Source organism: Bos mutus, chromosome 20, assembly GCF_027580195.1.
Source record: "Bos mutus isolate GX-2022 chromosome 20, NWIPB_WYAK_1.1, whole genome shotgun sequence".
Taxonomy (NCBI): Eukaryota; Metazoa; Chordata; class Mammalia; order Artiodactyla; family Bovidae; genus Bos; species Bos mutus.
In genome coordinates, this window is record NC_091636.1 from 18114879 (window position 1) to 18134776 (window position 19898).

The 19898-nt window shown below is 41.8% G+C and overlaps 1 protein-coding gene across 6 annotated transcripts in view; it reads right to left on the reverse strand.

Annotated features, from left to right (window-relative positions):
• PDE4D (phosphodiesterase 4D) overlaps positions 1-19898 on the reverse strand; it is an 810773-nt gene that overhangs the window by 182097 nt on the left and 608778 nt on the right. For all 6 annotated transcript variants that reach the window (XM_005889048.3, XM_070357505.1, XM_005889049.3 and 3 more), the window contains one exon: positions 14262-14311. In XM_005889048.3, the coding sequence (XP_005889110.1) occupies positions 14262-14311 (50 nt within the window). The remainder of the gene's footprint in view (positions 1-14261; positions 14312-19898) is intronic.

Consider the following 19898-nt stretch of genomic DNA (forward strand, 5'->3'; position numbering starts at 1 on the left):
TTAAGGAATCCAAAGTCTGTCCTCTTACAATGCCTAGCTGCCCGCTTCAGTCGTGTGCGACCCCATAGACGGCAGCCCATCAGGCTCCCCCGTCCCTGGGATTCTCAAGGCAAGAACACTGGAGTGAGTCAATGCCTAGCTACTCCCCTGGAAAAAGATACATATACCTTTGTAAAAAACTAACACTCAGGGTGGCTATACTTCCAGGTTCAGTTCTATCATGTCTTTCTTGTACTGGGTGACAAGGCATGGTGACATTAGTGGAGAGGCCAGAGTCCATCAGTCTGGGGAAGACCTGATGCTGGAGAAGGTGTGGGGAGCAAGGCATGACTAGTCCTGGGTGAGATGCGGGTATTGCAGACAGGGGTCGGGGCTGAGAGGATAGAGAGGGGCCGGGGGCTGCTGCAGGCCAGTGGCTTCAGAAGCTAAGTCAGAGTGTGAGGTGGGGGGCGTGGTGGTCACAGGTCAGCGCTTCCGTGGCTCTGGATGCAGCAGCTGTGGGGCAGTGAGGTGTGACCTGACTGGTTCTGTCATGGTGTGTGACTCTAACTAGCGCCCCCAAACCTGGGCTTGGGCCCTCCTTCTCAAAATGACTCTGACTTTCCAAATGGGTAGGCTAGGCCATGCAGTGTTCTACAGTGACCTCCCACTAGTTTTCCATCCCATCCCACTGATAAACCTAAAGGCCTTTTTTTGTGTGCCTGATAAGTTACTTCTGTCTAGTCTGACTCTGTAACCCTATGGACTGGGGCCCACCAAGCTCCTCTGTTCATGGGATTCTCCAGGCAAGAATGCTGGAATGGGTTGCTATGCCTTCCCTCAGGGGATCTTCCTGACCCAGGGATCAAACCCGCTTTTCTTATGTCTCCTGCACTGGCAGGTGGGTTCTTTAACACTAGCATCACCTGCTGCTGCTGCTGCTAAGTCGCTTCAGTCATGCCCGACTCTGTGCGACCCCATAGATGGCAGCCCACCAGGCTCCCCCGCCCCTGGGATTCTCCAGGCAAGAATACTGGAGTGGGTTGCCATCTCCTTCTCCAATGCATGAAAGTGAAAACTGAAAGTGAAGTCGTTCAGTTGTGTCCAACTCTTAGCGACCCCATGGACTGTAGCCTACCAGGCTCCTCCATCCATGGGATTTTCCAGGCAAGAGTACTGGAGCAGGATGCCATTGCCTTCTCCACCTGGAAAGCCCTTTTCCTGGGTCCTCAAATTCTCCTTCAGATTCTCTTTCCTTGGGAAACCTTACTTTCTCGAAAAGGAGATACATAGGTTAGTTCTAAAGGGCTTTGGTGAATGCCAGTGTGTGGATATTTTTTTTTCTAAAGTTCACACAATGAAACTTCAGATGGATTTAGAATCCCAAGTCATTGTATACTGAGACCTACTTACATATTGTTCTCAGAAAGTGGAGAGGCTTAAAAAATAATCCTTCTCTCGCTATAATCCTGTATCCCTTAAAGTAAACCTAATTAGGCAATGACTGGATAGACAGCACTCCATTTAGACGACTATTAAACAAAGATCATAGGAATGCAAATTATTCTTCCCTTTGATTCCTATACTTGTAAGTAAACCAGAAGCCACAGACCATGGCCCCCTCTCTAGATCTAAGTATAAAGGGGCATCAATAAATGAGTGTGGATCAAATGATCAAGAAGTCACATCATTATGTATCTTCAGAGGAACTGTGTTCCTAGGGATACATTAACAAACAAGTACCATCTCGCATCCCTAAGAATCTTAATATCATAAAGAGCAGGTTACTGAGAAATATGTTAACCAAATAAACAGTGTGCTGAGGCCAATCCTCTTATCCCGCTATAATCAATAATTATTTTTAACCTGCCAGCACTTATTTCCCCTTTCTAACTGTACCCTAATTCCTCTCAGAAATTACTTGGCATTTCTATCACATAACCCTAATTATCAAACAGGCCATAAGGATCAAGTGCTCACAATGTGCCATGCCTTGTGCTTAGTTCTTCTTAAATATCATCTCACAAACTCCCTCGGAGATAATTACTATTTATTCTCCCCGCTTCAAAAACAAGGAACTTGAGGCTTTGGGAGGTTAAATGATTTGTTTCAGGAGAAACATGCGGAGGTGGCAGAAGTAGAACGTGAATCCACGGAATCTCACCCCATCACGTAGGCTCTCGGCCCTGCATTTTACTACCTGATCTGTGAAACAGCCCAATACCCTGTTTTCCTTGAGCCAAAGCCCAAGACCCAAATCTGGACTCACTCGCTGGAATTTGGCTCTAAAACAGAATAACAAAGGGACTAAACACTGTTTCAGGGATCTCACCTGATTGACCCTGCCATGAGATTTAGGTGTACTGACTCCTTCAACCCTGATCCTTTAGCCTCCCCACCAGTTCTCAGGGAACTGGGGATTCTCCTAATATTCTTCTACTAAATCACACTTGGCTTATTAAGTGAGCAGACTTGGTTTTTATCTTGCAACCAGAGGATCGCTACTGATACACGATCATAGAAGAGGAGGTTATAAGCCAGATTAGGAGAGGATTGTATGGAATCCTCAAAGAACAGGATGCTGAAGCTCTGTAGATGCCTGGTAATAACTGAACAGAGGCAGTGAGAAATGCCATGTGCATTTCCTCTGCTGCGCTTTTTGTGGAAATGATGAGGGATGAGCCCTCCCCAGCCAATGGGCTGAGACACATCGGCCCTCTCCTCTTATCTCTGGCACCTTCAGCAGTTTCCAGGAATGGACCCTGGCTGTGAGGATCTAAAGAAACACAGACCCTATGAGGCGTGGCTGAAGAATAAAAAAGAACCCCTAGAGATGAGACCATTGTCAACTCCCTATATATATACACTTACTTCATATATTGCCATCACTCTTAACAATTCTGGGACACTCTGTCTTAGCATCACCTTCAGAGTCCATATTATAATAATTCTCTCTAATGCCTCAATATTGTCTTACCCCTTGGAGTGGCTACCTTTTTAGAATTAGCTTCGTCCAGGCTAATCCGATATCTTATTTAGTGACTAAGGTTGGTAATCATATTGGAATTAATATTTTTGGTCACTAGTGAAGCATGACAGTAAACCAAGGAGACCGCTTTTTTCTTGTATGGCCCATAAAATGTCTCCAAACCATTCCCCAAATGCTTTTATCAATGGCAGCAGGGCAAAAAATGTACACAGTGTGCAAAGACGACCACTCTGAGGATCAACATGAATAATACAACTCGACAGTCTGACACGATGTTCACATGCATTATCTTGTATGCACTTCAAAATCATAAATGCAATATTACTCTCACTAGTGTTGTTATTATCCAATACGTTTAACAGAAAAGACTCAGGACATTTGGGTAACTCTTCTAAGGTTACAAGGTGGGTGAGCAGGAGAGCTAGCAATGAAACTCAGATCTCTCAACTTCAGAGCCCTGCTCTTCTTCCTCTATGCAGGTTCTGAATTGCACATCAAAGAAGCAAACAAAACACAGCACTTTGATTTTGTTTTCCAAATAAAAACCTCTTGGAAGAGAAAACCTAGATCTATTTCTAACTACATAAACATTTGTAATTAAAGAGCACAGTCTGTGCACAGTGACCCAAGACACATCTTAGAGATGCTCACCTCTTCCTCACCTGAGGTCTCCATTCCCCAACCTGTTCTTTGTTATTTTCTTCCCTGGTGATTCAGAAAATCTTTCTTTTACCCTCTCATTCCTCTAAGTCGCTTGTGTGGTGTTGCTAAGTTTTCCCTAAGTTCCTCAAGTAGTTCTCTAGACCTTTTCCAGTCTCTAAGCTAAATCACAGAGTAGACAGCTTCCTGGCTCTCTCAACAAAGGATCTCAGCCGGACCCATTTCCTCTTGCCTCCCTTTTCCCCTGTTTTCCTTATCCACCCATCCTTCCACTTATTTACAAACCCTCTGGTTTTCTATTTACTTAACTCCCTCTGTCATTCCACAGAACACATTTTACCTTTTTAAAATTCCACAAAACTCTAGGAAAATGGTCATAAATTTCAGTGGAGGTATTTTATGCCTAACTGGGTCCTGAGAGACCAAGCACAGTTCTTCACATCCAGGTGAACGGATGAGTGAAGGAGCAGATCCATTAAAGAAGTTCTGCAGGTGGACAATTCAGTGAGCAATATGCAAATATCAGAAACATACCCAGGGCGGGGAGGGGCGGGGAGCAGGGAAGACGTGAGCACCCATTTGTTTCGCCAGACACATTGAACACAGAATTAGAAATACTTTTAGAGCACCAACAATGCCAAAAAAGAACCACAAAAAGGAAGAGGGCACACTAAAAAAGCACTGGATATGCAGACATCAGAAATACCTAGAGGAATTGCCTTTGGGGCACAGAGATCTAGGGAATGTCATGGCTAGAAAGGGACTCAAGAAAATGATAATGGAGGTGAAGAGCTTACTTTGAGTCTACAGACAAAGAGAAGACAAATATTACCTTATGGTAGAACATGTCATCTCAAGCGTTAACAGTGAGTGGTCTGAGAAGCAAGGTGAGGGCAGAGGCTCGAGCACTGCCCTATCCTGAAATCGCAGACATCCTCCATCCACCTCACTGCTCACACACACCAAGGGGTCCTCTCCTTGTTGATGCACCTTCCTGGGGTATTGCGACAACAGGCACTTCAGAGGAGTCAGGAAGAGACCTGTGGGGAAGCTTGAGGAGTTCTACTTCACAAGAAGGAATCTTTTCCTTAGCTCATAACTGACCTTTCAGGGTTTCCTAAAGAGTTGTTCTGGAGAAAGCAATGGCACCCCACTCCAGTACTCTTGCCTGGAAAATCCCATGGACGGGGAGCCTGGTGGGCTGCTGTCTATGGGGTCGCACAGAGTCGGACACGACTGAAGCGACTTAGCAGCAGCAGCAGCAGCAAAGGGTTGTTCTGTATCCACAGACCTAATCTCTCCTCCATCCTACCCTCCATTCATACAGATTTAGTAAGACACAACATAGGATCCTTTTCTACTCTCTCTTCTTTAAAAAAAAAAACAAAAACAGAAAAGAAGGGAAGAATTACTTCGGGGAGAAGATGACAGCAGATTGTGTTTCTGTGCATGGATCAATACATTTTAAGGGAGGGAAGGCTTTAGGGTCTGCCTTTGAGTCAGACAATCTGTGTATGCGTGCTCAGTTGCTAAGTCCTGTCTGACTCTGACTCTTTGGGACCCCATGGACTGTAGCCCACCAAGCTCCTCTGTTCATGGGATTTCCCAGGCAAGAATATTGAAGTGAGTTGCCATTTCCTACTCCAGGGGAGCTTCCCAACTCAGGCATTGAACCCGCATCTCCTGCAGCTCCTGCACTGGCAGGGGAACTCTTTACCACTGAGCTACCTGGGAAGCCCCAGACTTAACTTACACCTTGTGGGGTTGCAAAGAGTTGGACACGACTGAGCGACTGAACTGAACTGAACTGAACTGTCATTTGAAGCTGTCTATTGAATTATCATAAGATTTAAAATAGATTATGCACGTGGAGTCTTTAATACATATCACATATCAGAAAATGTTAATTTTTATTAATGTTAGTATTAATAGATCCAATTAAAAATTTTTTTCTGAATAGTGAAATCCTCATTTATTCATAGAGTTAAATAATTCCGTGTAACACTTAATTAGAAAAACGTGGGAAATTAGACCCAAAGGAATTTTCATTGTTTTGCCCCACCACAGTCTTTTATTTTTAAGTGTGCCTAAGGGAACACGCTTTAAGGCATACATGGGTGGGAAGCCCTTTGTGTATAAAGGGAGTGACTTAAGAATGCAGTTTTGCTGTTCTTTCATTTTTTTTCTTTTTTTTTTAAAGGAGACTGCATACAGTGTCTGAGAAGAAAAGAATACAGTAACTAAACAAAACATTTCCCAAACTCACTCCCACCCTTGTACACAAACACGGACATGATGCTTCATTTTCTTCAAGGAGAGGGACAAGCTGGCCTAATTAAAATCTGTATACATTTGGAGAGATAACAGGGGTGATGGCCCAGATGATGACGACCATGGTGACGAGGATGGCACAGATAATACTGCCACCTTGTATTCCCTTCTGCCGACCACAAAGCACCTCACGCATATTATCTTGTGTATCTTAGGCTGCACTGCCTGTTGGATGGGGATGTGCGTATCACTGTCCACAGTTTCCAGAGAGTCAATGATTTTCCAACAACTTCCCAGCAACTCAATGGCAACACTGTTCAGAGCAGCGCTCTCTCCTACTGCATTCAGTATCCGATTATTCTCCCAAATTTGGCTGATTTGTTCACTTGAGGCACTTGAATATAGATCCCAAGCCTTACCCCAAAGATTCTGTTCTGGACTGTCCTGGAACTTGTCTTATTGCATTTATTTTTACAAATCTCTTAGGGGTTCCTTAGATCAGGCAGGTTTGGGAAGCACTGTGCTTTTCTAACTCAGGGTGGTGAGGAAGGGATACAGGCTGAAGGGGACATTGGTGACTTTAACTCTTCTATTTTCATGGTAGCTTTTCTGATCAACTGGAGAATCACAGAATTGTCTTGTCGTAGGCTCAACAACCACCAGGCAGAGGGCTGCCCTATCTGAGGGATATTATTATTTGAATATACAGTGAGTGCTCACTGTGGCACAATAATATTGAAAGAACATTTGGCAGTGTCTCATTTGTACTTTTTCTATCGAGGACAGGCAAACAGAAGCCCGTGATCTGAGACATACTTACAAGTCTGTCACCAGATTCTATGTACAGCGGTACTGCTATCCGCCTTTGCTAGTTACTAGTCAACGTGCAAAATATCTTAAACTAAACCCAACATACATAATTAAAAAGGATGAAATGGGTGCCTATTGCTCACTTAGCAATTTAACATATATTCTTTAAGTGCATTTTTCTACATTATTAATTTTTTCTCATAAAGAAGTCATGTAACATTTTTTATTATAGAACTTTTACTACCTAAATAGAACTCACATATTGCTGAGCACTTGGGTTGTTTTCAATCTCTTATACAAACGCACAATGGTGTGGTGAATCCCTGTGTGTATGCCTTCATTTTTCTCTTTTCTCTCACTCCTCAGTCTAATTAAACACCAAGACTTCTCAAATCTCTGTGAAGAGCTATGAATCCATCTCCTCCTCTCCATCCCCAGCACACCCACCCCAGTTTGGACCCACATGATCTTCAACGTGCACTTGGTCTGGAACGGCTGTCGGGTAAGTATGAGGATGCCTCTTGTCTGTCTTCCTTCCAATTTGTTTTCTCTGCAGCTTCCAACACTGTCATGCTAACATACATACTTGGTCCTCCACTTAGAAATGACTGATAAGTTGCCATTGCTCATAAAATAGAGTCCACTGTTACTTACACTGACTTCCGAGGCTCTTCATGCTGCTGCCTTAATCTACTCCTGGAGACTCACATGCTGTTGCTCCCATTCACTTTCAGCTCTTTTTGTTCCTTACTGTTCCCAGTCTCCTGAGCTGGACCAGCACTCCATGCTTCCGTATCTCACTGTTGTTGATCCCTTGGCATGAGGTTGTTGCTGTTCAGTTGTTAAGTTGTGCCTGACTCTCAGCAACCCCATGGACTGCAGCACGCCAGGCTTCCCTGTCCTTCACCATCACCCAGAATTTGGAGAACTCCACATTCTTCAAAGTTCAGCAGGGAGTTTCCCCCAGGTAGAGTCACTTGCCCTCTCCTTCAAATACATACAGGTATGTGAACTTGCTTCAGTGCTAGCACTTAGCTTGTACTTAATTTTTCATGGTTCCTTTTCTGTCCCCCATGTGACTTCTGTGAAGCCAGTAGTCACATTTTACTCTTTTTATTTCCAACACCTACCTCATTGCATGCCACATATAAGGTGCACAGAAAATATTTGTTGATGAAATAATAATAATAAATTAAAGCAATAACGATAGTCTGTATTTGTTGAGTACATTCTGGGTACCAACCACTATGCTAGTCACTGACTTAGAATTTACTGAGAAGGAAATGAAAACTTTGAGAATTGAAGTAAGCTGACCAAGACAACACAGTAAGAAGAAAGCTGGATTTTCAACCTGTATGGTTTCACTCATAATCTTTTTGCTGTCCTGACTCAATGAATATGCAGTTTCATTTAATTGTTTCAGTTAAAATTAAAACAAAATATCCAGAGCAGATATTTAGTCAATAGAGATACGATTAAATTATATTTTCCCATTTTCACTGGTTTTCTGTTAGAAAACCAAATTTAACTTAAATCAATTTCTAACTAAAAAGTGATTGTTAGACCTGGTCTTTTTACAAATTAGTAGAGATAGCTCTACTTATCTAAATGAAAGCATAAGAAGGCAAAACAAGTTAGCTTTAAGGAAGGAAACAGATTTTGGCTCCTCTGAAAGATCATAAATTTATAAGTAGTCATACTCCATGCACTTAAAGCAAATCTTTTAGTTCAGTGTTTTTCCTGGAAAGGTCTTTTTAATGTGGGGATTTTTGTAAAAGTAAACTCCGGCTCAAAAATTTAGAACATTCCACACTCATCAGATGCATCAAATATATAAGTAAAACTAGCAAAAAACTTCCCCCTAAAACCAATGGCTAACACTCACATACACAATCTTTATTAATTTTTTATTAAAGCTATTAAACATAAGGTGTTCTCAGCATCCCTCAATCACATTCCTAAGAAAGCTTACTGTGCACTCCTCCTCTGTAATCAGTAAAGTGTTGCCACTATCTTTGCTCTTATTAAAAGAAAGGGAAAAAAGAGCTGCATGATGAAGCCACTTCCTGCCAGGGGCTGATGAGGAGGGTGAGACTCCCATGGCAACAGCTGGGTCTTCATCCCCCCACCCATTCTGTCTAAAGGCACGTTTTTAGTTCAGTGTCCCCTCGGGCCCTATATATCTCTCTCACCAAGGTCTCTTTCCCCCTCTTCAGAGGCTCCTACTTCCAACTGCTATCTATTTTATATATACACACGGTGGCGCTCGTGGTAAAGAACCCCCTCCCCCACCCCCACTGCCAATGCAGGAGACATAAGAGACACAGGTTCTATCCCTGGGTCAGGAAGATCCCTTGGAGGAAGGCATGGCAACCCACTCCAGTATTCTTGCCTGGAGAATCCCACAGAGAGAGGACCTTAGGGGGCTATAGTCCATGGGGTCACAAAGAGTCAGATACAACGGAAGTGACTCAGCACGCTTATAATGTAAAAAGATATATATGTATCTTTTTTACATCACATACACTAGTTGTTTTTATTATATACACACAGAGATTTAAAAGGCAAACCTACATATAAGTCACTAGTACTGTCACCATAAAAGAGGTTTCGTTTTCTTAAGCAAGCACAAAGTGTTAAATGATTAGTCCAGATAATAGCAAAATAATTGTTCCAGTTAAATTGTTCCCAAAAAATTGTTTCAGTTTTTTTTTCATCAATAGATTTTAGAAAATGCTTTGTGCTTTAGAAGAACACTAAACAAACAAAATTAAGTTTCTTTTCATTGTGTTTTGACTAGTATATTTTGAAAGTTTACTTTTTAAATTCTCTGCTTAACAACTGATTAAATTCTATTGAAAATGCACTTTTAAAAAAGGAGTTATGGATATTCAGGGTAAAAAATATGAGTGGAGATATACCAAAATTTTGGACTAAAACTACTTTTGTTTTATTTTATGCTTGTCCGTGAATTATGTGTCTCCCTCTACAGGTAAATGGTAGGTAATTGTACTAGTTTTATTGCTTCGATAGAAGAACTTGTATTTTCTCCTTAGTCGGCCAACCTTTATTTATCTGAAGGCCTCTAGGATATAATCTGTGGAAATAACAAAAATAGCTCTAAATATAAAGACCTGTTCAGTGAGAAATCAGGACAGTATAATTTTTTGAGTCCATATACAAAACAAAACAAAACAATAATATATCTATTACCCAGAAATCAATATCCTTTAAGATCTCTTTTACTTTCTCCAAAACATATACTTCATGGTGGGGTCAGAAGGCTACCCTAATTTCACTGATAATTTTATAAGGGTATAACTTGGGAAAAAGGGGTCTTGCATTTATTCTCAGTTCTGCCTCTAAGTAGCATTTTTTTTTTCTCACTAGGACTCAATTTTCTCATTTTTAAAATAGAGAACTTTAAATGCATTTTCTCTCAGTTACATTCTCACCATGAAGATCCTCAATTTAAATATGACTAAAAAAGCTTCCCTGGTGGCTCAGAAGGTAAAGAATCTGCGTGCAATGCAGGCGCCCCGGTTAGATCCCTGAGGAAGATCCCCTGGATGCCGGCAGGGCAACCCCACTCCAGTATTCTTGCCTGGAGAATTCCATGGACAGAGGAGCCTGGTGGGCTACAGGCCATGGAGTTGCAAAGTCTGACACAACTGAGCAACTAACAAAGGGACAGAAAATATGGAAATTACAAATACTGTAAAGTGATATTGTCAAGATGTGACAGGGTCTCAGGAGATGGCCACAGAACATTTTTCTTGAGTTAGCTTCGTTTGAAATTGAAATGCTCAAAAGAACTAACCGTGTCCCCAAAGACAAGGCTTTATACAAAAACCAGGGCTCAATGTCACCATGCAGGTATAGCTTGGCAGCTCTGACTCTCTGCTGCCCTCTCATGTTTCAGCACACTCTAGTTCTGCTATTCACTCTCAGCTAAGGACTTATGCACGTGAGCCTTGCACTAGTATGTGTACGTGTGTCTGTCACTCAGTCCTGTCCTACTCTTTGCAACCCTATGGACTGTAGCCCACCAGGTTCCTCTATCCATGGGATTTTCCAGGCAAGAATACTGGAGTGGGTTGCCATTTCCTCCCCCCAAGGCATCTTTCTAACCCAGGGATCAAACCTGGGTCTCCTGCATTGCAGACAGATTCTTTACCACCAAGACACCTGGGAGCCCTGCATTAAGTACAGGGATTCCTAAAGATGTGCTATCACTACTGTTTGCAAACAAAATCACAAATTAAACACACAAGTAAAGCTGATACATCACCACTATCCTTCTTCTCTACACTACCAGTTTTAAAATTAGCTTTAAAATTAGCTTTAGGATCAAAGCTAATTTTAGCTTTTTTTAGGATCAAAAAAAAGGTCAGACACAGAGTAGAGATGTAGGAAGAAAACTTTGTGAATTACTCATGACAGGCTTCTGTTCCTCATCTAACTTATCTCCTCGAATTCCTGTAACAGCACCAAGAATTAGGAACTCCTATCTCCATTCTTCCAAAGAGGGAATAAAACTAAAGAGAGAGACAAGGTTTGCACTCAGGCCCAGAAAGCCACATGCCATCTTTCTGTTATACCACACTAAAGAACAAATAGCTCTTCAGTAGGAAGGCTCTTTTCTAAATGAACATTTGGAAGGTTTTTTTTTTTTCTTTTTTCCATTGTTACACTGATGTAGAGCTATGTATTTACCTATTATGGAGAACAATAAAATCTGGCAACTAACACGCTTCATCCCTAATGATATAAAATCAAACTTTTCCAACTTTAACTCATGTAAAATGGAATAACCTCCAAGGGGGAAAGGAGTATTTTTAGTTCTATGTGAGAAAGTTCTAGAAGGCACAACGTGATATAGAGAGAGTTAAAACTTTTTTAAAGCTCAAGAAGTTGATTTATGGAGACTTAATTTTCTTTCCATCTCCCCTAGTTCATACAGAATGAATGCTAGACACAAAAACCAAATAAAAACAAGAAAAGAAAATGATGTATTGAGTGCTTATTCTATGCTGAGAGCATTGCACACATGAAATCATTTATTTAGCAACAGCTATATAAAATACAATCATTGCTTCGTAAATGGGAAAACAGGCAGAAAAAGGGTACGTAACCTGCCCAGGGCCACACAGCTATCATGATAGAGTATGACTTGGATTCTGGACATGCAGAGAAGCGCCTTCCTCCCCTATGAAATCACACACAATTCCAAGAGTGCCCCATCAGTGATGTTCTATGGAGGTGCTCTGCAGGGCTTCTGTGCGCCAACATGGCCTTTTGGATCAACCATGAACTTAACTGCATAGAGTACTACACTGTTCCTCTAGAACCCATGAATAATTTCTAAGAAGGCCAAGTTCACCTTCAAGGTTGCCGCCCTGACTGTTTAACACTCTCCTTCACCCCAGCCAGGGAGTGAACTTGGAGTCAGGTCCCACGCCACCGAGGGAGGAAATTCACAAGCATACCTTCCCCCTGTGTCTTGTCTTCTAGCGAAGCCTCACGATTTATGTTTTTAAGGGCCCACGTTCTCAGAATGAGCTCAGAGAGGAGAACGTCCCTTGCTGTTGCCTTCATTCCCCAACTCCCTCATTCAACTTTTCCACCTGTTTGCCATGCTTGGGCAAGGAAAAAGGCTTCCGTTTGCTAGCCAGTTCATTTCCTGTTGTGCTTTGTGATGAATACAGCTGCATGAAGCACTTAATGACAGTTAATACTTAATGACAGTTAATTAGTCTCCTTACGTAGATATTTCTGTAGCCCACAGCCCCAGGTCAAGATCATGTGGGTACAAATGAGGCCACAATAACCTTGACACCCAGATGGCCATGACCCACCATTCCCCCTGGTATTGCTCCTGGCTTTAGCACTAAGTGAAAACATTTGGGAGCTTCTGTGGGGCCTCCCACATGTATTTAAGACCGCTTCTGTGCCTCCTGAGTGGACTACCCTCTCTTTAATCAGTGCCAGATGCCTGCCATGATGGTCAGTCAGCTGCCCTGGCCATGCAGCAACCCCCAGCGCTTGGTGGACACAGTAGCTTCCACTGGTACCTGCAGCTGCTCTGAGGACGCTCTGTGGAGCTGGCTCATATGGAACCTCAAGCTACAGGAGCTTTCAGGGACCAAAACAGCACTGAGTCCTGTACAAACTGCGATGTCAGCTGTCTCGCTTACTGCAAAGGTGAAGGGGGCTCAGGTCTAGTGCTGGGACCAAGGCTGGGAACCAGGTTCCATGTGGTGTCTCTCATTAGACGCGCCAGGTATGTTTGGGCTCTCTTATATTGTGGTCTCTGAAGAAGACATTTCTTACTCAAAGAACTTACTTTAATGTATAGGAATTTCAATTATTGTCCATCTCTTGACCAATGGCAAGAAGAAAACAGGTAAACCAGACAGACTATGAAATGCCAGCTGAAAATCATCACCAACAAGATCTTGAAAGATAAACATGGTAAAGACAACCAATAATGTAATAGTCAACGGAACGCAAGTCTATTTGAAAGACATTCAGGAAAGACCAACATTAACAACTATTCCAGAATCACTTTGATGTGGTGACCACAAATGAGCCCAATTGAAAGGTCCTGATTGGACATGATGAAGTTCACTTTCAAGCAAAGTATAGTCACTAATAACGTAATAATGGGCTCCTCTGCATGTTACGAGCTGGACTCCAAGGAAGACACTTGAATCAAGTGAAGTGTGGGTCTAGTTTGGAGAATATGTTAATTGTCTTCTGGTAATAATTTTAGAAAACATAGGTTTTCTTCTCCAGGCAATTATTTTAATGAATCAATTGGAGTTTGAAGAAATGATTAAATGAGTTCAAATGTGGTTTCAGGTTCAGCAAAATGAGATCATTTGCTCTGTTTTTGGATCAGCTGAGGTCAAGCCCCATGTCTAAAATAGACTAAAAGGAATTGGAGTAATTTTATTCTTTTGCCCTTTACACCCTTCACCCTTCCATCCACTTCTCTTCCCCAAACATCTGTTCTTTTGATCTCATTGAGCTTTCAGCTATTATATAATTACTTCTTCTCTCCTCTCCCAAATTGAATTTAATCTCAACTCTATGGGTCCAAAGTGGGAGTATTGGAATGGCATTCCTTCCTACACACAACTGGGGTATTGATTAAACAAGAAGGTAACTTTTATTTATGTTCTGACTTTCATTAAACCAAACTAGCATATATTAACGATATGATGATAACACAAGCTCAGAAACAACATGTTCAACACTTTTAAGGTAATGCTACCTCTCAAGATATGAATGAGCAACACTCAGCTGAGTAGGAGTACAAATTTGTTTTTTTTTTTTTTTAAAGGCACATTAGTTAAGTTTTACCAATAGCTTAAAATGGACAGCTTGTGAGATCAATGAGAGAAATGAGATGATAAAGAGGAAAGGATTAATTTCTTAAATACTTTAAAACTGTAGAAAAAACTGGTACTATAATAATTAGGTGGAATCTTGGAAAATATGCTTTTTTCCTAGACGTGAAAAGAATAATCTCCCAGATCTTTCTTACCTGTTAGGGTGGCTTTGTTGATGGATGGTTGGTTGCACATGGGTGATCTTCTGACAAAGAGAGAAAAACACAGAGCCGTAAATATGTGATATTTTGTTGGTTTCGGGACTCTCTGAGTCATTTCAAATACACCATTTAAATGTAAGGATTATTTTTAAGTTAGGGTAAGCAAATTAAGATTTTTTTCATGCTAGCCAGTCAAATTCCTATGCACCCTTTGTACTATAGTTCAGATCAAAAAAAAAAAGCTAAATCTCGTTGTGATAGACTTTGGGGTAAATAAAGCTGATGTAAATGTCACAGAGACATGAGAGAAGAGGAAGTCTTTATTGACTGACCATATTCAATTAAGCCAAGGCTTACAGAGCAAACACTGACTTTCTGAACTTGAAAAAGCAGCGAGTCTACAACTGGTTTCTCTAATGCAACGTTATGAAACTTTTATTTTTGCATAACTTGACATGATTACCTATACATTATCAGAAGTGAATGATTCCTTGTAAACTATATTACACTTAGAGAACCTGCTTCAACTTTTTCCCATTTTCTTATATTAAGAAACATCTCTGATACATTTGTTAGAGAGGTATATTAACAACTGGCCCAAATAGATCCTGCTGAGATTTTAGAAACACTATAAGGGTACTTAAGTCAGTCTTATTTAGTAGTCTCTAATTTTTCAGATGTTGGTGAAGTTTCACAAGATGATTATAAACCCTCTGGTGTAAAAAAATAATAATAATGCCATATGATTAATCTGTATTCCCTGCAGAGCCCAGTTCAATGTATTCAGTATTTAATCAATTATGTTGAAGAAAATATCACTTATGGAATCTTAAATTTTGTTGAAATGTAATTTTATAAAGGTGTTATCACTCTGTGATGGCCTAGAGGTGTAGGGGTGTGTGGCAGGAAGGCTAAAGAGAGAGGGGATACACACACATACTTATGACTGATCCCTGTTGTATGGCAGAAATCAACACAACATTGTAAAGCAATTATTCTCCAATTAAAAAAAATGAAGTTACTACAATTGAAAGCTCTTAAAAATAGTGATATTTAAAACATTTTATAAAATAGATACATTCAAAGATGTCTCAAAAGTGTTTGTTTTCATTTTGGGGGGTTGTTTTGGTAGTTCCAGTAGTGGCTAACCCTTACTAAGGGCTTAATGCAAGGAGATCCAGCCAGTCCATCCTAAAGGAGACCAGTCCTGGGTGTTCTTTGGAAGGACTGATGCTGAGGCTGAAACTCCAGTACTTTGGCCACCTCATGCGAAGAGTTGACTCATTGGAAAAGACTCTGATGCTGGGAGGGATTGGGGGTAGGAGGAGAAGGGGACGACAGAGGATGAGATGGCTGGATGGCATCACCGACTCGATGGACAAAGTTAAGGTGAACTCCGGGAGTTGGTGATGGACAGGGAGGCCTGGCGTGCTGCGATTCATGGGGTCGCAAAGAGTCCGACACGACTGAGCAACTGAACTGAACTGATCTGTGTGTCTGACATTTTGCTAAATGAGCACTTTAGATGGATGATCTCATTTAATCCTTACAACAAAGCTTAAGGTAGACAGTTTCATTGTTCCCATTTTACCAATGAGGAAAACACAAGCTTTGGAAATTTAAATGGCTTCTTCAAAGTAAGAAAGCTGAGATTTGTGATTCCAGTGCCCCGTGCTCTACTCTGTTGCCTTATTTTTCAGGCAGCTTTTGTGGAACCTCTGCAGATGGCAGGTTCCTGCAGAGCCTTGGTCCAGTCTGCCTTCCTGAGATGAATGATCTCTTAGCAGGGCTGGGAGGTACATGGGGAAAGCAGTCTGGTCCTTTTTAAATTCCCATTGCCTGGGTTCCAGTCAGCCTCTGACTATGTTTCATTGCTCTTAAATTTACTGATATCAGTTTGGGACTGAAATTTTGCATTCATTTGATTGAAAATGCACCAAAGTTAACTTCTGAGTCATTTTAGTTTTTATTATGAAACTTAATTAATGCTTCATTAAAAAGAAAGGTTAATGTTTCAAACTGCTGCTGCTAAGTCGCTTCAGTCGTATCTGACTCTGTGCATCCCCATAGACGGCAGCCCACCAGGCTCCCTGTCCCTGGAATTCTCCAGGCAAGAACACTGGAGTGGGTTGCCATTTCCTTCTCCAATGCATGAAAGTGAAAAGTGAAAGTGAAATTGCTCAGTCATGTCCGACTCCTAGCGACCCCATGGACTGCAGCCTACCAGGCCCCTCCATCCATGGGATTTTCCAGGCAAGAGTACTGGAGTGGGTTGCCATTGCCTTTGAAATAGTTCTGGTCTATATACCAATAGTCATCTACTTGCTGAGAGTTTATTATTCAAATCATTTGTATAATGACTGGGCTTCCCGGGTGGCTCAGGAGTAAAGAATCCACCTGCTAATGCAGGACACACAGGAGTTGCAGGTTCGATCCCTGAGTGAGGAAGGTCCCTGGAGAAGGAAATGGCAACCCACTGCAGTATTCTTGCCTGGGAAATCCCATGGACGGAGGAGCCTGGTGGGCTTCAGTCCGTGAGGTCGCTGGGAGTCGGACACAATTAAGCGACTTCATTTTCACTTTTTACTTTCATGCATTGGAGAAGGAAATGGCAAACCACTCCAGTGTTCTTGCCTGGAGAATCCCAGGGACGGGGGAGACTGGTGGGCTGCCGTCTCTGGGGTCGCACAGAGTTGGACACAACTGAAGCGATTTAGCAGTAGCAGCTGTGAACATTTAGGAAGTATTGATTTTGTCTGGAAAAGGTATCGAAGAAATATTTTCTAAAACATTTCTATAGTTTTGAAAACCAAATCATGGGCTTGTTACTTATTATCTTCTTTTGATATCAACCCTACAACTGGCACTTGGGAACTTGATATTTCAAGTAACAACAGCAGAAAATATTAATCATTTGATCCACGGCTACAGTGATAAATCATTTAACAAAGAATGAGCCAGAACTCACTTCTGGAATGGAAAATCTCAAGGACAAGGAAGAGCAGGGGGACAGGAACTAGCAGCAAGTTACCAAAAGTCAGCTGTGAGCAAGTGAGGGCTTCCAGGGGTCAGGGCTTCAGATATATCCTTCCAAACGCACTTCTTGTAGGATTCAGAAATGGTGGATTATGCAAGCTAGTGCAGTGAAAGTCACTCAGTTATGTCCAACTCTTTATGACCCCATGGATTGTAGCCTTCCAGGCTACTCTGTCCATTGAATTCTCCAGGCAAGAATATTGGAGTGGGTACCCATTTCCTTCTCCAGGGGATCTTCCCAACCCAGGGATTGAACCTATGTCTCCTGCACTGCAGGCAGATTCTTTACCAGCTGAGATACCAGGGAAGCCCCTAGCATATACTTCCACAAAATCCAAGGGTGGGCTTGGGAGTGTTCTAGTGGCATTGTGAGTACCCAGTGGGAAATTATGGTTCCCTCAAGTCATGATGTGATGAACCATTTTGCCATATCCATTTTTGCTATCACTGAATAGAATAGAGTTTATCTGTGTGTAGACTGAGTCCTACTATTCTGATACCTGAGAAGGCTGATTGGGTTTGAAGCCATAAAGAAGGTACAAATCTGTTTCAATCAAAAGAGAGACTACAAATACCTTTGTGCTCTGTGTGTTCAGTCATGTCTCTCTCTTTGCACCCTGCCAGCCTCCCCTGTCCATGGAATTTTCCAGTAAAGAATACTGGAGTGGGTAGTCATGTCCTACTCCAGGGATCTTCCGGACCCAGGGATCAAACCCAGTCTCCTGTGTCTCTTGCATTTGCAGGCAGATTCTGTACCACTAAGCCACCTGGGAAGCCCAGAAAAACAAGTCCACCAGATAATACTGTTTAATTTGACTTCACCCAGGGCACTATAAGGCTGGTCAAGTTCAGGCATAAATTATGTTTTTCTACCCTCCTCTTAGCTGCTCTTTTCCATTTGAATCTGTTTTGCCCCTGTGAGTCAGTTGAAAACCGTTGTCTCATATAGAAGAGGCCTCAGATGATCTCTCTGGGGACAGAAAGACTAGCCTGATGCCGTCATGCCTGCTGAACAACTGTCTGCCTGCCCACAGGTACAGACGCTGCTACTCAAATGACCAAGGCTGAAGGAAGCGTAAAAGGAATTAGTTACAAAGCTTTTTGTTCACCTTCCAAAGACAAAAATCTCAATTTCCTGGACAAAAATTGAGGTTGAAAAGTTCAGAAGGGACACCAGTAACCATTTTCTGCAGAGCTGCGACTTTCCAAAGAGAAGGTGATGGAACTTGGAAGCTGCCAAATGCCAAAAGCACCAAGGGGGCTTGGAACATGGAAGACACGTTTGGTAATGAACACGCAGCCTGAAACATACCCTTAGGTTTCCCAAGCTGGATTTCTGTGTCACCCTTCCAGCCGTCAAGTGCGTGCAGAAAAATGACTGTGCTGGGTATTACACTAGGCACTGGGAATTCAAAAATGAACCAGACACAACCTCTGCTTTCTGGGACCTGAAATTCTTATGCAGCATTCAGACAAGAGAACGGGCAACTGCAATACTGAGAGGAATGTGCTAAAATAGGGGTGAAGGGCAGGATGTAATCAGAAGGTGGTGGATAGGCACAGCACCCGGGCTGGGTCCTGTGGGTGTGGATGCGTGTGGGGTGTTACTTAGAGACAGTACCCCAAATGAAATTACATTTTAAGCTGGAACCTAAAGAATGAATTACAGTTAGCCCAGTGGATGAAGAGGGGAAGCGGGAGGTGAGAAATGCTTAGGCTGAGGGAATAGGACTGCAAAATTGCATTACCTGCAAAAATGTGAAAGCCAACTGAACCTTCTGAGTTCCATTCCAATTATTTGCATTGTGGCATTTATACTGATTTTTTTAATTTAAACCTTGTTCTGTCACAGAAAGTATGGGCATAACGGCCAGAGCTTTTTTTAGTCACAGGAAAAGTGAATTTGGGAGGTAGATTCTGCTATTATGGGATGGAAAGTTTAGATTTTTTTCTGTGTGTTCTTTAAGAAGTAGTAATTACAACAAAATTTTATATGCATAGATAAGTTCAAATACATTTTTATTCACTTTCCTCTTAATATTGATTTAATGAATTTTTTTCCTCGAAAATTCTTTAGAGTTGATATTTTAATGATAATATTATTATTCATAATGTTGTTGTTGTTTAGTTGCTATGTTGTGTCCATGGACTGTAGCCCACCAGGCTCCTTTGTCCATGGGATTTCCCAGGCAAGAATACTGGAGTGGGTTGCAGGGGATCTTCCAGACCCAGGGCTCGAACCTGAGTCTCCTCCTTGGCAGGTGTATTCTTTAGCACTAAGCCACCTGAGAAGCCCTCATTATTCATAATAGGTTATCACAAAAATGGAATGTGAATAACTAATCAGTTTTCCATTTAATATTGGAAAATTAATTTTCTTTTTTGTTTCATTTCCCATCTTTATTGGAACCCCCAAGTTATAGTTATTTTCCTTCTCATCTTTCTCTCTTTCAAACACTTCCTTCCCCTGTCATCCCATAAATCCCAATTTTGTTAACTGCTCATCCGAGTCAGTAACAGCAGGAGAATTAGAGATCTTTCCTGTGATATGAGTCTTCTCTCGTGGCTCAGACAGTAAAGAATCTGCCTGAGATG